At 29.1% G+C, this 14,269-nt stretch overlaps 1 protein-coding gene and 1 long non-coding RNA gene across 4 annotated transcripts; one reads left to right on the forward strand and one right to left on the reverse strand.

Moving 5' to 3' along the window:
* Positions 1–221: 221 nt before the first annotated feature.
* LOC111636652 (FAST kinase domain-containing protein 1, mitochondrial-like) lies at positions 222–12,271 on the forward strand. Of its 3 annotated transcripts, XM_023381936.1 has the most exons (7): positions 222–936; positions 1,851–1,912; positions 1,999–2,105; positions 2,390–2,528; positions 2,607–2,706; positions 7,397–7,511; positions 12,109–12,271. In XM_023381936.1, exons 1-7 carry the CDS (start codon positions 926–928, stop codon positions 12,247–12,249), a joined length of 675 nt encoding a protein of 224 aa, XP_023237704.1. In that variant the 5' UTR covers positions 222–925; the 3' UTR covers positions 12,250–12,271. The 3 variants fall into 3 exon arrangements, 2 of the variants coding, with proteins under 2 accessions (XP_023237704.1, XP_023237702.1); XM_023381934.1 differs by having other exon boundaries at positions 222–1,912; XR_002758564.1 differs by lacking the exon at positions 2,607–2,706 and having other exon boundaries at positions 222–1,912; positions 12,109–12,141.
* A 900-nt stretch (positions 12,272–13,171) lies between these two features.
* On the reverse strand, positions 13,172–13,858 carry LOC111636646. Its single transcript, XR_002758562.1, has 3 exons — positions 13,795–13,858; positions 13,628–13,717; positions 13,172–13,471 (listed from the first exon to the last, which is right to left on the reverse strand). It is a non-coding gene; the product is annotated as an uncharacterized LOC111636646 (long non-coding RNA).
* Positions 13,859–14,269: the final 411 nt, after the last annotated feature.

Here is a 14,269-nt window from a genome sequence, read left to right on the forward strand (position 1 = left end):
TGATATTTGTTTATTCTGCCCTATTGTATCTGTAATATTAATAATATTTTCTTACTTACTATTTCTTTAGTGGTATTTAATTATAAATGTTTTAATAAAATTTACATAAATATTTTGATGTCAATATTATTTAATGTTACCCTTGGAGATTATGTACAAGAAAGAAATGTTATTATCACGTGACCCTTTCATCTTATTCGTGCATCAAAGCGCCTCAAGTGGTAATTCGAGGAAATAATCAGTAATGGCGACGTGGTGTCCATGTGGTTTGTGGTGACTTTATACCGTATGACTTCTTTTAAAATGTATGTCTCTCTTTGTGTTTTCACGACTTTCTATTGATTTTAGTAGGAAGATAAGATAGTGATTACCAGAAGAATAAAAAAGATATGGATAAACGTTTACGTATAGAGGATACAAACGATATATATATAGGTTCAAGTTGCTGCAGATGTCATAATTTTTTAATAAGAATGTGAAATATATGAACGAAGTAAAATAATTATTAAATTTACTTTTATATTAGGAATGCTACGGAACAAGTGTGCATTTTTACAGAAAAGACAATCATTAAAATATATGTGTTTGTTTAAAAACATTTACAAAAGGTGCTTTTCGGTTGATTTGCCATGTTCCTTAGTAAAACAAATCGAAAAAAATACAGATAGGGTACTATATAGGAACAAAGAAAACTTATACATGCATTCAATAATGGAAAATATAGTTAATTATCAAGAAAGTGTTGTTAAACATCCTTCTGTTAGTAAGATTTCATTCAAAACTATAATAAAAGTGGAAGAAAATTTTATAAGGTCTCAAAGTAATGAGGAATCTGATAACTATAATGTAAACAAAGCTGTGCAAAGATTCTGCATTCTCTCTGAAGAAAATTTTCAAAATCCTGTAAATATAGAAGATCCTAAGTATGAAAATATGGTAGATATCATTTCTAATAACTTGTCTGTGTTGAATAACAATATGCTAATTAGTATTTTGCATTGTTTTTGCTTGTGGCCAGTAACTGCCTCTACAGAAACTCGCAATTTCAAAACTCTATGGAATGCACTTGATGAAGAATGTGCAAATCGTTTGACAGATTGGTCTAGGAACACACAGTTTTTAGTAGCAAATTATTGGTTTCATTTGAGACTGAGCAGGATTACTAAATATAATAGACGATTGATAAGATTATTATTACATACTGTGGATACTTTAAATCCTTCTGAATTTGTTCAATTAATGTTTTATATCAATTTACAAAGATGGACAAATGAAAAGTCTCAAAATAATGTAGAAAATAAAATTAATCACATAATGTATCAGATTAGTATAAATGAGCTGGCAATTATAAGCATGGGACTTTTTAAATCTAGAAGTAAAATTAATAACTCTTCTGTCTTGAAAAATATGATTAATTTAGTAAAGAAACAAATACCAGAGATTAATAATAATTATTCTCTTGCTTCACTTCTAAAGCAAATTAGGTACAGTTCTCAATCTGAACATGTTAAAGATATTTATGATTTGCAAACCAAATGTATACCTTTTGTGGATAAGTGGAATCCTCCAGCATGTATTCATGTAATATTGTTAGGGACGAGTATCAATGTTCGCCACACACAAATTTTAGATGCTGTCGCTAACAAACTTTTAAAAGATATTAAAGAAGTACGTTTAAAAGAAATTACAAAATTATTACATTGTTTATCAAAATATTTTCACAAACCTGATACAAATGTTGATATATTTCATACATTAATTAATGAATTAAGAACTCCTCTAAGGGAAGAAGAAATTTATCAATATCCAACATGTCTTTTACAATTTCTACTAAGCTTATCTTTTTTCAGTTCATATCCAGATGATCTTTTAGCCAAGCTTTTCAATTTGGATTTTATAAATTTAATTAAAGGTTATTTACAAATAATTATATTTTAATAGATATTGGTTATATAAATATATAAAATATTTTCATTCTTATTGCTTATTTTCTTACAGAAAAATCTCAATTGGATACAAATGAAGAACTGTTAACATTGTATTATGCAGTACAAATTGAAATGATGAATAATAAAATTAAATTTAATGCTGATGAAATATTAAAGGTAATTATTATTATCATTTGATTTTTTTTTATGCTGAGAATGCTAAGAGTGGCTTTTTTCATGCCCATTATGGGTTCAACCAGACCCTATAATGGAGGTACTGGATGGTGAGGAATGAATGCCTAATGTATTCAGTCAAGTTAATCGTGAACATTTTTGAGAATCTCAATTTCCAAAACAGCAGACTGAAATTTTTAGTCTCCACCATTTTGGCATTTCTATTTATGTAATTTAAAATGGAATTTGTAATTATTTTAACTAATTTTTTAAATTATTTTTTAAAGGATTTTGAATATTCTTCAAAGCATTCCAGTTATACCCATCAAAATCAATTTTTAGGTAGTATCTGTGAAGAACTGAATAAAATTTTTTCAAAGGAATTTTTCTCTGTTCGAAAAATATTACCATATTCTCGTTATCAAGGTAATTACAGTTATAATTTATAATTAATTTTTAAGATAACAGTAGTTTTTTTCAAATGAAATATTTGTTGCATTTCAGAAATAATCCTAACACAAAATAGAAATGGAATTTTTATACCATTACCAGTATTAGAAGAAAAATCTTTAAAATTGTTGAAGCCTTCATTAAATAATAATTGGTAAAATGTTTATTATTATATATGAAAAATTTCTTGTATTTTTATGGAAGAAATTTTTTCAATTCTAATATAATAAATATTCAAACATAAATATGTAACAAGTTTATAATTAAGAAGTTAGTGAGAAAAATGTTGTTTTTCAGTTTCAGAATGAGTAATGATAAACTTTTAATATATTCTTTGCTCATTTCTTAATAGTCTGCTAGAATATGATGCATTGTTAGCAGACAGATGCACATTAGTTTTATTAATAAATTTCAAAAACCTTGAATATATGATATCATCAAGGATGTGTCAAAGAATTTTGAAATTTATTAATAAAACTGACGGGTCTTTGTCCATTTTAGATACTTTATCAAGGTCAACAACTGAAAATATTTTATGATGACAAAATTCCTTACAGTTGAAGTAATTTTGACATTTATATGCTAGCTGGATGTTTTGGTTTTGATAAATAACAAGTTAAATTTTCCTGTTCATGTTAATAAAAATTCTCTGTTTGATAGAAATATTTTTATGTATATTATAGTATATTTTCTAATAGTTGATTGTTTTAGAATAATTTTTCATTTTCATAGCAAATAAATACAATAGATATTTGATTAACTAACTTCTGCTTAACCAAGATTTCATATTATCTGAAGTGAACTGTAGAATATTTTGTCAAAAAACTCAAGATATGGAACTGATGCGATTTAGAATGTACAGAACAGTTAATTTCATGAATTTCAGTTGAGCAATTTGTAGTACTTAAAATGACTAGATGTTTTTAAAAATAATTTACTCTAGTGATATCTTTCATCTATCTTATTAATATTTACTTATCATCTATCTAAATATATAAAATTGCTTGTCCTGACTGACTGACACTTATTCACTCACTGATTTAGCATTGCCCAGAGCAAACCGGTTAACCTAAAGAGGTGAAATTTGGTAGACAGTTAGGGTAAGTCATGGAAACGCACACTAAGAAGAGATTTTTCGAAATTCCCCTGCGGGCGGGAGAGGGAGAGGATTTAGTCTTCATCGAGTACTTAGGTGTATTAAATTAATAGCATTTCAGACATTGTTATAAATATTTTTATATATTTCGATTTTTCATCCAAATGTTCGAACCATTTTAAATTCAAATTTGTTATTGCATATTGGTTCAATTATAGAACAATTGTAAATGTCCCAGAAAATTGATCAAATCGAAAATAGTTCATTTGATTCTTGGCAATTCTCATCATTCTCAGCGGTAGGTGTTATATAACAATTACTATGGTTGTTGAAATACTGAATATAAATGGGGTTTGCTTGCAAAATTTTCGCAGGCAAAGTCACGGGTAACAGCTAGTTTTATTAATATTTACTTACTACTAATTTTCATTTTATATTATCTTTGAATATTTTATGGAAAAAAGATGAATATTATAAAATCACTACATTATTCTAGTTATTTTTATAACATTCTTCTATTCAGTTGATCACATTCTATCAAACTTTCTATGTTATCCAAGATACCCTCAGTCCGTATTATTTTGGATAATCTACTGTATCAATGTAAATAAATAACTTATAATATTCAAAAGTAATGTGAAATGAAAATTAGAATAATTTTGTAATTTATAGCATTATTAACTAAAGATAATACTGTAATATAGTACTGTATGTAATAAAATAATGATGATAAAGATAATTATATAGCCTTCTCTGTGTCTGCCTTTTTGTAAGTTATGTTTTTAAACACCAAATGTTGATACTAGACACTGGACTTTTCCATATCCACTTTATTCTCCTATGTACTTTACAGTCTAAACTAATTGTTTCAAGTGCCAATATGTGTTTTGGGCTGGTGCCTGTAATTTGTTGGTTGATACACATTCTTTACAGCAATTTTTATTCTATTGTCAACATATGAAAAACCAAAAAATTACCAGGTACTCAATGTAACTTTATTTAAAGAATTCTCGGACTATGCTAAACCTGTGTTAAGCAGTATATGACTGTGTCCAATGGTGTGTGCAATATTATTGGTACTAACAGTCTTCTTCTCAAAAATACTGGAGTGAGAAAACGTTCGGAAGTTAAGTTTTAGTTCAATTACTGGTTAAAAAAGGTTTTGTTTATGACTGTTTATTATTGGTACTGTGCCCAATGTAGAAAATGGAAATTTACAAGTAATTCTTTAAATAAAAAGTTACATCAAGTACACAGTGATTTTTGGTTTTATGTACATTTCCAATAGAATAAAAATTGCTGTAAAAATGTGTATTAGCCAACAGATAGAGTCACTAGCCCAAAACATGTATTGACACTTGGAACAATTAATTTAAAGACTGTAAAGTATATAGAAGAGTAAAGTGGATGTGGAAAAGTCCAGTGTCTAGTGTCAACACTTCATGGTGTTACAGTTTGATCATATAATTTATAATAAAACAATTATAGTAAATTTTTTAATTTTAACAATATTAATATGAACCTATAAACTTTAATTTAATATAAAAAACAAATAACATTTTTAATTAACTACAGAAATCTTAAGTATAAGATCTAATTAAATTAAAGATAAGATTTAAAGTGTTTAAATCAGTTAATTAAATGCTTTTACTTGTTTTTAAGACTTTGTATATCACAAGGAAGTGAAATTTTAAGATTTAAATATAATTTAATAATTGTACATTTATAAAAGCTTAGTTATGTGCTGAATATCATTGTTGTTCTAGAAATATAGAAATGCTAAAGTAACTGTTAGTACACTGAACATCTACTAGGCAATACAAAGCACTTCTTTGCTTACAAGTGTGGTATTTTTATTTCTTATTCTTTGAAAGAGACATAAACACTGTATATTGTGATAAATATAGGCTGTTTATGACTCTAAGCAAAGTTCATTTTGTCATTGACTATGATATTTTCTGATACAATGGACATTTAATGTCAGGTAAGCCTAACGTAGGTGTCCAAAAGATAAAGCGATTTTATCTTCCACTTGGAAGGATCAGTTTTCCAGAAGGGGTGAGTTCAGCAGGAAGCATATTTAACAAATTTGTCAGGAATCCCAAACAGGGGTGGACCTGATGGAATGCTAATGGCTCAGCTCTGGATTGGACAATCATTAGGCCTGGAGAATCCCTTAAAAGGAGGAATGATGATGAGAAAAGGAAAGTTTTGTCTGGACTTCAAAAAGAAAAGCTTCCTTCAAATTGCTAAGAGAGAACAAGAAAAAAGAAAACACAGCAGAAAGCCTTGTCTGGACATTGGGGGAAGAGAAGGAGGAAAAACTTTTATGTTTGGACACTATGGACTCATTTCCAAGTGCAAGGGTGGCCAACAGTTTTTGCTCCCGTGCCGAATTGGAACGAAAACTTTTTTCATGGGCAGAACCAGAGGCTGCCCTAGAAAGATTTTGAGGTGGTGCGAGATCTCATTGTGGTGTCACCCCATAGAGACTAAATTGTACATAGAGATTACAGATACATTTTTCACTTTATCGTGCATTATCAACATTGTACTTAAGAGATTTGTAATGGAGGGTTAAGTCTAAACACACAGTGAGTTGTTGACCTTTTTTCTTTTAGACGTCAGAAATTTTCATCGAGTATTCGGACTTTGGTAGCTAATATTGAAAGATTAATCGCGGGCCACATAAATTCATTAGAAGGGCCAGATCCAGCCCACGGGCTATATGTTGGCCATGCCTGTCCTAGTGCAATCTTTATATATGCATTAAATAAAAGATGGATTATTAAAATTTGGATAGTAAGATGCTTTTTGATGAATCATTCATTAGTCATTGGTAGTCAGAGGAGAAGAACCATTAACAGGCTTTTCCAAAATGGGATCTTTTTGAACTTAACTCTCAGCATTATCAGATCACCACTTCTCTTTGTTAGTTTATTATGTAGGCTGTTTTCTTTTTTCAAGTTTTGATGGTCCATGAAAAAAAGACAAGTGTAAATAACAAAACAAATTTATTACCAAAAGTTAGGTACAAACATGGTTACTTTTCGACATTATCACTGTGAATGTTGAGGCATTTGTCGTATCTGTGGACGAGGTTTTCCATCCCCTTGTCATAGAATGTTGCCGCTAGGGAATTGAGATAGGCCCTAATGTTGTTTTGAAGATTATCATTAGTCTAGAACCTCTACCCTCCTAGCCACTTTTTCTGTTCAGGAAAGAGGTGGAATTCACTCAGCGCTAAATCGGGATTATATGCTGGGTGTTTAAAGGTGGTGAAGACTTCCACCCAGCTTGGATCTTTTTAACATATGAAGACTTTTACCTCTTTCCTGAACTGAAAACATGGCTAGCAGGGCAGAAGTTTGAGACTAATGAACTAATGATGATCTTCAAAACAACATTGTTAAGGCCATCTCAGTTCACTGGCAACAACATTTTATGGCAAGAGGATGGAAAGCTTGTCCACAGATATGACAAATTCCTCAATCTTCACAGTACAGTAATTATATAGAAAAGTAACCATGTTTATACCTAACTTTTGGTAATAAATTCATTTTGTTATTTACACCTGTCTTTTTTTTATGGACCATCGGAGCTTGAAAAAAAAACTGCCCTCGTATATCACGAGTCAACAATACTCAAAAATGAAATTTCTATTTATGAAAAAAAAAATATATATATATATATATATTATTTTGTCATAATTTACAATATAATAATACAAATTTTTTTTAAATTTTAGGTTATGTATAATGCCATTAGGTAGAAACCAATTTTCTTCAAATGATCAGACTCTATTGGGTTTACCTTCCATGAAGAAAAGACATTTAATGAAATTGGGATATAAAGTTATTGAGGTAAATCAAAAATATTTATTTATTAGATTTCTAACAAGATCTGTAATTGTAAATAGTTTATAAACAAAAGAAGGAACATTTCTTCATTATGATTATAAAATTATTCTTACTTGGAGTTCTATATATATATATCTACATACAAAGACAAAATCAGGAGGTTAATGGTTAATACATGAGTTGACACCAAGAGTGACAGACTCAAGATTTAATTTTGGGGAGCCAAGTTGAATGTATTAAAAAAACATTTTTGGTGTGAATTCAATAAAATTCTCATCTTGTGATCGCTAATTCATAAATAATATAGAAATAGAATACACAAAACAATTTAAATAAAAATATGAATTTAATTAGGATAATATTTTTGGAAAAATTTACTAGTGTTTCTTTTCATTTTACTTTGGGGTGCCAGGGTCCCTTGGCCCACCTTCTGGGTGTGTCGCTGACACCTAGCCTCATACCTGTTAACAAGAGAGTGAATTGTCACACTCCAGCATGTAATATACAGTGTTCCTATTCATCACAAATCAAATTTTTTCAAATAAAACCAATTTTACTAGCAAAATTACACATGCATTCATCAAATTGCAAAAGGACATTTATTATCAGGCTTCAAGAGTATTTTCTAACAGCTATTCAAATACCCATCTACAAATATTGGCTGTGTGTTCTCATTGTGACATCTGTTCTCATTTTCCATTAGGCATCAGTTATGTTGTTTCACACAACAGTGCTTTTTTAGTAAATACTATAACTATAAATAGCTATCCATTGTGTTTGTTGTTAGGTTGCTGTCTGCCAACATTGAGGCAGTTCAAATCGGAAACTGTTCAAGAAAAAAAAAAGTCAGTTTAGAATTCATTGAGTCTACCAATTTAATTCAAAAGAACATGATGACAAACTTGATATTGTAAATATTGTATTGTAAAGGCTAATATACTTAGTCACACCTGTTCTCAAGATTCTGTAATGTATGTGAATGGCATCAAAATACAATCATTTTCCTGCAAATCATTTTTGTTTTCCAGTTTTTTCCCTTTTCTTATCCTACACTCTCAATTGCTCAAAAGTCATGCTTTATATAGACACTCCATTATAGTAACTTCTTAAAACTAGATATCTGCAATCACTTGTTTTGCTACTTACATCAAATACTCCACAAGATTATTGTAATGTTTAAAAATTTATCTTTTCGAAAATTGTCATTTAAGTTGTTAATTTTATGTACTTGGAAACAACTATATCATTTAATAACAACCAAAAAAATGCAGAAGAGATGTCCCGATATAATGTTAGTTTTCTTTGGGGCATTGTGAAATAATTTCTCAACTGAATTTATCTTTATTGTAGTTGAAGACTGAAAAGTGATTATCAAAGACTATTTTAATAAAAACAATTTTGCCAAGATAAAGATTAGCTTGACACTTGGAAGCAAAATGTAGAAAGAATAATACAGGTAAAAATCTTGTGGGTACTGCTTCAAAGCACCAAGCTTATCTTTACCAAAGGAAAACTCTTAAAAACAATTTTGACTGTCGTATAATTGTCATTAGTTTCTACTTGGAAAAATTTTTTACATCTCGGATGTTTTTGTTTGGATATTAATTGTTTTTGTTTAATAATTGTATTATAATGTCAAGACATATGATGATGATGCACAATTTGGTCAGTGCTCAGCAACCACTGACCAAATGCACTGCAAACTGAATGCTTTCAATATTCGTTTCAGTTGGCATCGATCAAACATACCACCAACCAATGCTTTGATACACTGTTTAGCAAAATCGTTATAAAATGTTTTAATTGGCATAAATTTCAGCTTTTGTAATTCTGAGTAAGTAACATTTTGAATAAAATTTATTTCTTTCCATGCAATTTTATCTTTATAAGCATAAAATTCAGCTGTAAAACTGAATTAACTCTGTGGGAAACCATGTGAATGTTGACCTATCAACCTGGAAGTTATGACACCACCTCACTGATAATGAGAAAGGCTTAAGTTTAAAATTTGAGCTTTCTAGACACAGTAGTTTTTTTTATGAGCATCTGCAGTGCTGGATGAAGAAGGAGAAGAAGAAAATACAGCTTTCTTGGCGATTTTTACACTTTTCAATTGCTTATGTTTCATCAATCGCAGTACAAAAAATCTTGAAATTTTGCACACAACTTAAGAAAATCATTTTCTTTTGAACAAGATATTTGGAATAACTTCAGCTGTTTGAGGAGTGGAAAAATCAATCCCCAAAAATTTTTGTGGGACAGTCACTGATCATCCAAAAATGCTGATTTTTGGATGATCAGTCAGTGACTTTTTTACTTGGCAGGAAGTCACTGCTGAGACTTCTGATAATTTTCAATGAAAAGTTGGAAGAAAATGTCCTGACTTAGGGAAAAAATGAAAATTTGGGTAGAGAATGGAGAAAATGCTATGTATTTTAAATTAATATGCATAGAGATTTCATCACCACTATGTAATACTATTTTTATATGATAAATTTATGATGATTACAAATTATTGTCCTTTTGCTTTGTTTATTTACCTTTTGTTTTCAAACAGATTGTTTAGATTGAATTAGATGATGTATGACATCAGATTTTTATTATTATTCACAAAAATAATTATTCATTTACCAATTATTAATATTTTAAGTTAACAAAAATTTTAATGTTAAATATTTTTTCTAATATGATTTTAAAATTAGTTTTATTTTATTTGGAAACAATTTAGCTTTGATATTTTAGACTTTATAAAAATGGTACAAAAATGAACGTTCTGTATATTAGTTTCAAAATTATTTGTGGCACAATGAATAGTTCAATTCTTATAAAAAAGTAAGTCAAATTTTTGTTACTTTTCCTCCTCATTTGCTCAAACCATTGTAATCATGTCTTGCCCATGTTAGTTACAAATTGCTGTTTTGATATTATTCTCAGTCTTCATCTACACTACTTACATCAGTTAGGGTTTGGTACTTTTGCTCTGCTTATAGTCCAGTTAATTATGAACAATGTATAGTAGACCCACCTATAACATGGGTTTGTATAATACGGATTTGTATAACACAACAAAAAAATTGCAATCATGTTCATATAAACACGCTAAAAGAGACTGGTATAATATGGTAAAACGTCATTGTCAACTCATGTTGCGGCAGGATTGGTCGAATCTAGACCAATTGCAGATATTGCACAAACCCGTTGAGTTTAAACAAGCAGCAGACCTACTAAAAACCATTTATTATATAACGGCCGTAAAAATTATATTTATATTAATGATGTCTCCAAAGTTCAGCGAATTTTTCGCAGAAAAATAACTTATCAGGAAACACGCACCCGCCATTTGATGCACCACTCCATGACGAAAACAAACTTAAGCAATGGTGTCATTGAACGGTGCACACTTGGTAAGTAATCCTACAATTTTTTGTTTATAGCATAGTTTATATGGATTATTCCCAAAAAATTATACGTGTTTTGGAAATGTTGAGTCAAATTAGTCTAGAATCGATTAATTTTATGGAAGAAAACCTTTCAAACAGCCATAGTCCCTAAACTGCACACGTGCCGGGCTGTGATTGGCTCATGTATTTAAGTGACTCATAAAACACGGAATTCATATAAAATGGAACGTATCTACTGTGTTATAGGGGGGTCTACTGTATACATATTTACACTATGAGTATCCCAAGGTTATGTAACATATTTTCTCAATCAACTCTCTTAATTGTACTAAGGAATCATGCATAATAAAGGGTATTGAATGTTACATTATTTTAAATTAATTAAATGTTCGTTTAATTAATAAAACACAGTACAAAGTGGTGATGTAATAAGGTTTGCTAAGCAATACTTCAAAAACAAAAATTAATCATTCTCTTATCCAAATGTTGAGACCCTACCATTACATAATATTATATAAACACAACAATCACCTGCATTACTCATATATACATTACATAATTTACAGATAGCTGTTTTATTTGAAGTGATTTCACAACAAAATTTATATTACTTATAATTTATTATTTTTCCAAAAGTTGCATTTACTGTGGAAAGTTTTGCATAAATCTATCTCCATGACAAAGTGCAACAAGCCATTGTAGTTAGTCTAATGAAGTAAACAACATACTTTTACAACAGAACAATAGTGTATATGTTTTCTTCCTGACTAACAGGAGTTCTCAAGTATGGACAGATGAAAATGGAATCACTTTCATCTATTCATGTGTGAAGGTTCATATTAGAAAAATTGGAAACTTTAGCATTTTTTTAAAATAACCTACCATTAAATCTATTTTTTACTTCATTCTGTTTTTATGTATCTAATAGTAATAATTTAATGAAAATATATATAGACTTACTGTTTGGATTCTTATGCTTGCTAGGCACAGTATGGCCCAGGAGACTCCTGTGCTGATAAACCCATTATTCAATTGTAATGAAAATGGGTTCATAAATATTGCATAAAAATAAAAATTGTATTAATTATTTCTTTTCGAAATATATTTGTTAAAATACTGCATTTGTTCATTATTTTGTATCAGAATGTAATAATTTTAATAACTAAAACTAATGGTTTTGATTTAAATGTTTCTTACAGATTCCGTGGTTTGAATTTCTTCATCTTTCGACTAGTGCAAGATTAAATTATATTAAACAGAAACTTTTTATAAATAAATCAAATTTATCTGTTAGAAAATCATTTGATATGTCAAATCTAATTAAAAATATTTTGAAATAAATATTAATTTTATTTACTAAAATAATATTTAATGCTTTTGTAATTTTTACGTGCTACAATAGTATATCAACTCATTTTAACCCATATATTTCAAATTCGTAACTGCATCAATTAATTAATATGAAAAATATGTTTATGTTGTTTTAAAATATATTTGTAAAAGAATTTTTAATTGTCTGTTAGCAAGTAAAACGAAGCAACGTGGTAAAAAACTTCTCATACGATGAGCATTTGTATCTTTCAGTTTGAAGTTTATAAGATTTCCTCTCAATATTTTGATTTTTCCTTTTACTTGAAAATGCATCTGCAATGATGTGTAATAGAAAAACAGCGTTTTAATGTCCGAGATGGTAACTTGTCAGTTCTTTAAGGCCTATAATATTCCGTATGTTTCAACGTTGCTTCTGCTATGTTTTCCCGATACTGACTGATCCTTCATTTGCACGGTATCGTGTCTATAACACTTTTTCAACATTTAATAGGCTGTACTGCAACTCCGAACAATTTTTTAAGAGACTAGACGTTGTGACCAGAAGATTCTCCCGTTTTAGTACTCAATGGTAGTTACTTACTTACTCTGTACCTCCAACTGGACTATCTAGTTCGTGAACGTACTTTTATTGCCCACAGAGACAAAAGTTAGAAAACTATAATTTACTTTAATTACGTTTATTTGCTATTATATTTATATGTATAGAACAGGATTAAAGAAAAGGTGTCCGCGGTTTATCAGTTTATATATGGTGCACACAAGCCATCGGCGCTGCGCTTGATGCGCTCTTTACAAACCGCGAAGAGAGACGATGTGATAATAAGTGAGAAGCTGTTGGCATTTCAGTTTCGAAATGACGACGAAGAACAATGTCCAAATGTAAAAAAGCAGTACTCTTGACATGATTCTAACCTGCAATCCCCTGTTTAGGAAACTTATGCCTTATCCATTAGGCACAAGTGAACCAATAAATAATTTTTTTAAATTCTTTTTGTATATACAAAATGACATTGAAGAAAACCTTTATACAATCTGTAAAGTGCATTTTAATTAACGTACGGATCGCCATCGCCGATCCGGTACCGATCATCTGATGACATCTGTTTATATTCAATAAGGCAAGACAGCTTATTGTATTAGATCTTCAACCCTAATTTTACAAGGAGGTTGCTTTTTGGCTATTAAAAGTTGTACAAAGAGAGACAACGCTGAATATATGGCACTGAAAAACTGTAACAGATTATTCAAAAATCATTATATATACCTAAAAAGATTTTTGTATTAAACACGAATTTTAAAAATACGAATTGATTTGTGTACATGCAATTATAAATCATATTTATACAACTTAATTAAAGTATAAGAGAATGTATTAAATGAACTTACTCGAATGAAGAAGTTCTTTTTAACATAAAAAAATCCGCCGATGTTTATTCCAAATGGAGTTTTACCATATCTTTTCATAAAATTCAGCATCTTTTTAAATAAATATAATCATTTTTAATACATTAAATTAATAGATCAATTGAAAACGTTAAATTAATTTGAATTACCCTCAGTTTGGTTTCTAACGGCAGATCAGTAGAACACAATTTATCTATTTCAATGAACTTTTCATACATCTTGAAAAATTAAAACTAATTTCANGCTTGCTAAGCACAGTAAGGCCCAGCAGATTCCTGCGCTGATAAAATGGGTTCATAAATATTGCATAAAAATAAAAATTGTATTAATTATTTCTTTTCGAAATATATTTGTTAAAATACTGCATTTGTTCATTATTTTGTATCAGAATGTAATAATTTTAATAACTAAAACTAATGGTTTTGATACTACAATAGTATATCAACTCATTTTAACCCATACATTTCAAATTCGTAACTGCATTAATTAATTAATATGAAAAATATGTTTATATTGTTTTAAAATATATTTGTAAAATAATTTTTAATTGTCCGTTAGCAAGTAAAACGAAGTAACGTGGTAAAAAAATTCTCATACGATGAGCATTTGTATCTTTCAGTTTGA

The sequence above is a fragment of the Centruroides sculpturatus genome, unplaced genomic scaffold, assembly GCF_000671375.1.
Source record: "Centruroides sculpturatus isolate CEXI.00-Female unplaced genomic scaffold, Cexi_2.0 scaffold685, whole genome shotgun sequence".
NCBI lineage: Eukaryota > Metazoa > Arthropoda > Arachnida > Scorpiones > Buthidae > Centruroides > Centruroides sculpturatus.

Bases quoted from the DNA above. Each gene is read 5' to 3' on its own strand.
- LOC111636652 (XM_023381934.1), top strand. From the start codon at position 529: ATGCTACGGAACAAGTGTGCATTTTTACAGAAAAGACAATCATTAAAA. The intron at 1,913-1,998 runs GTTATTTACAAA...ATTTTCTTACAG, and splicing joins TTTTATAAATTTAATTAAAG to AAAAATCTCAATTGGATACA. The intron at 2,529-2,606 runs GTAATTACAGTT...GTTGCATTTCAG, and splicing joins ACCATATTCTCGTTATCAAG to AAATAATCCTAACACAAAAT.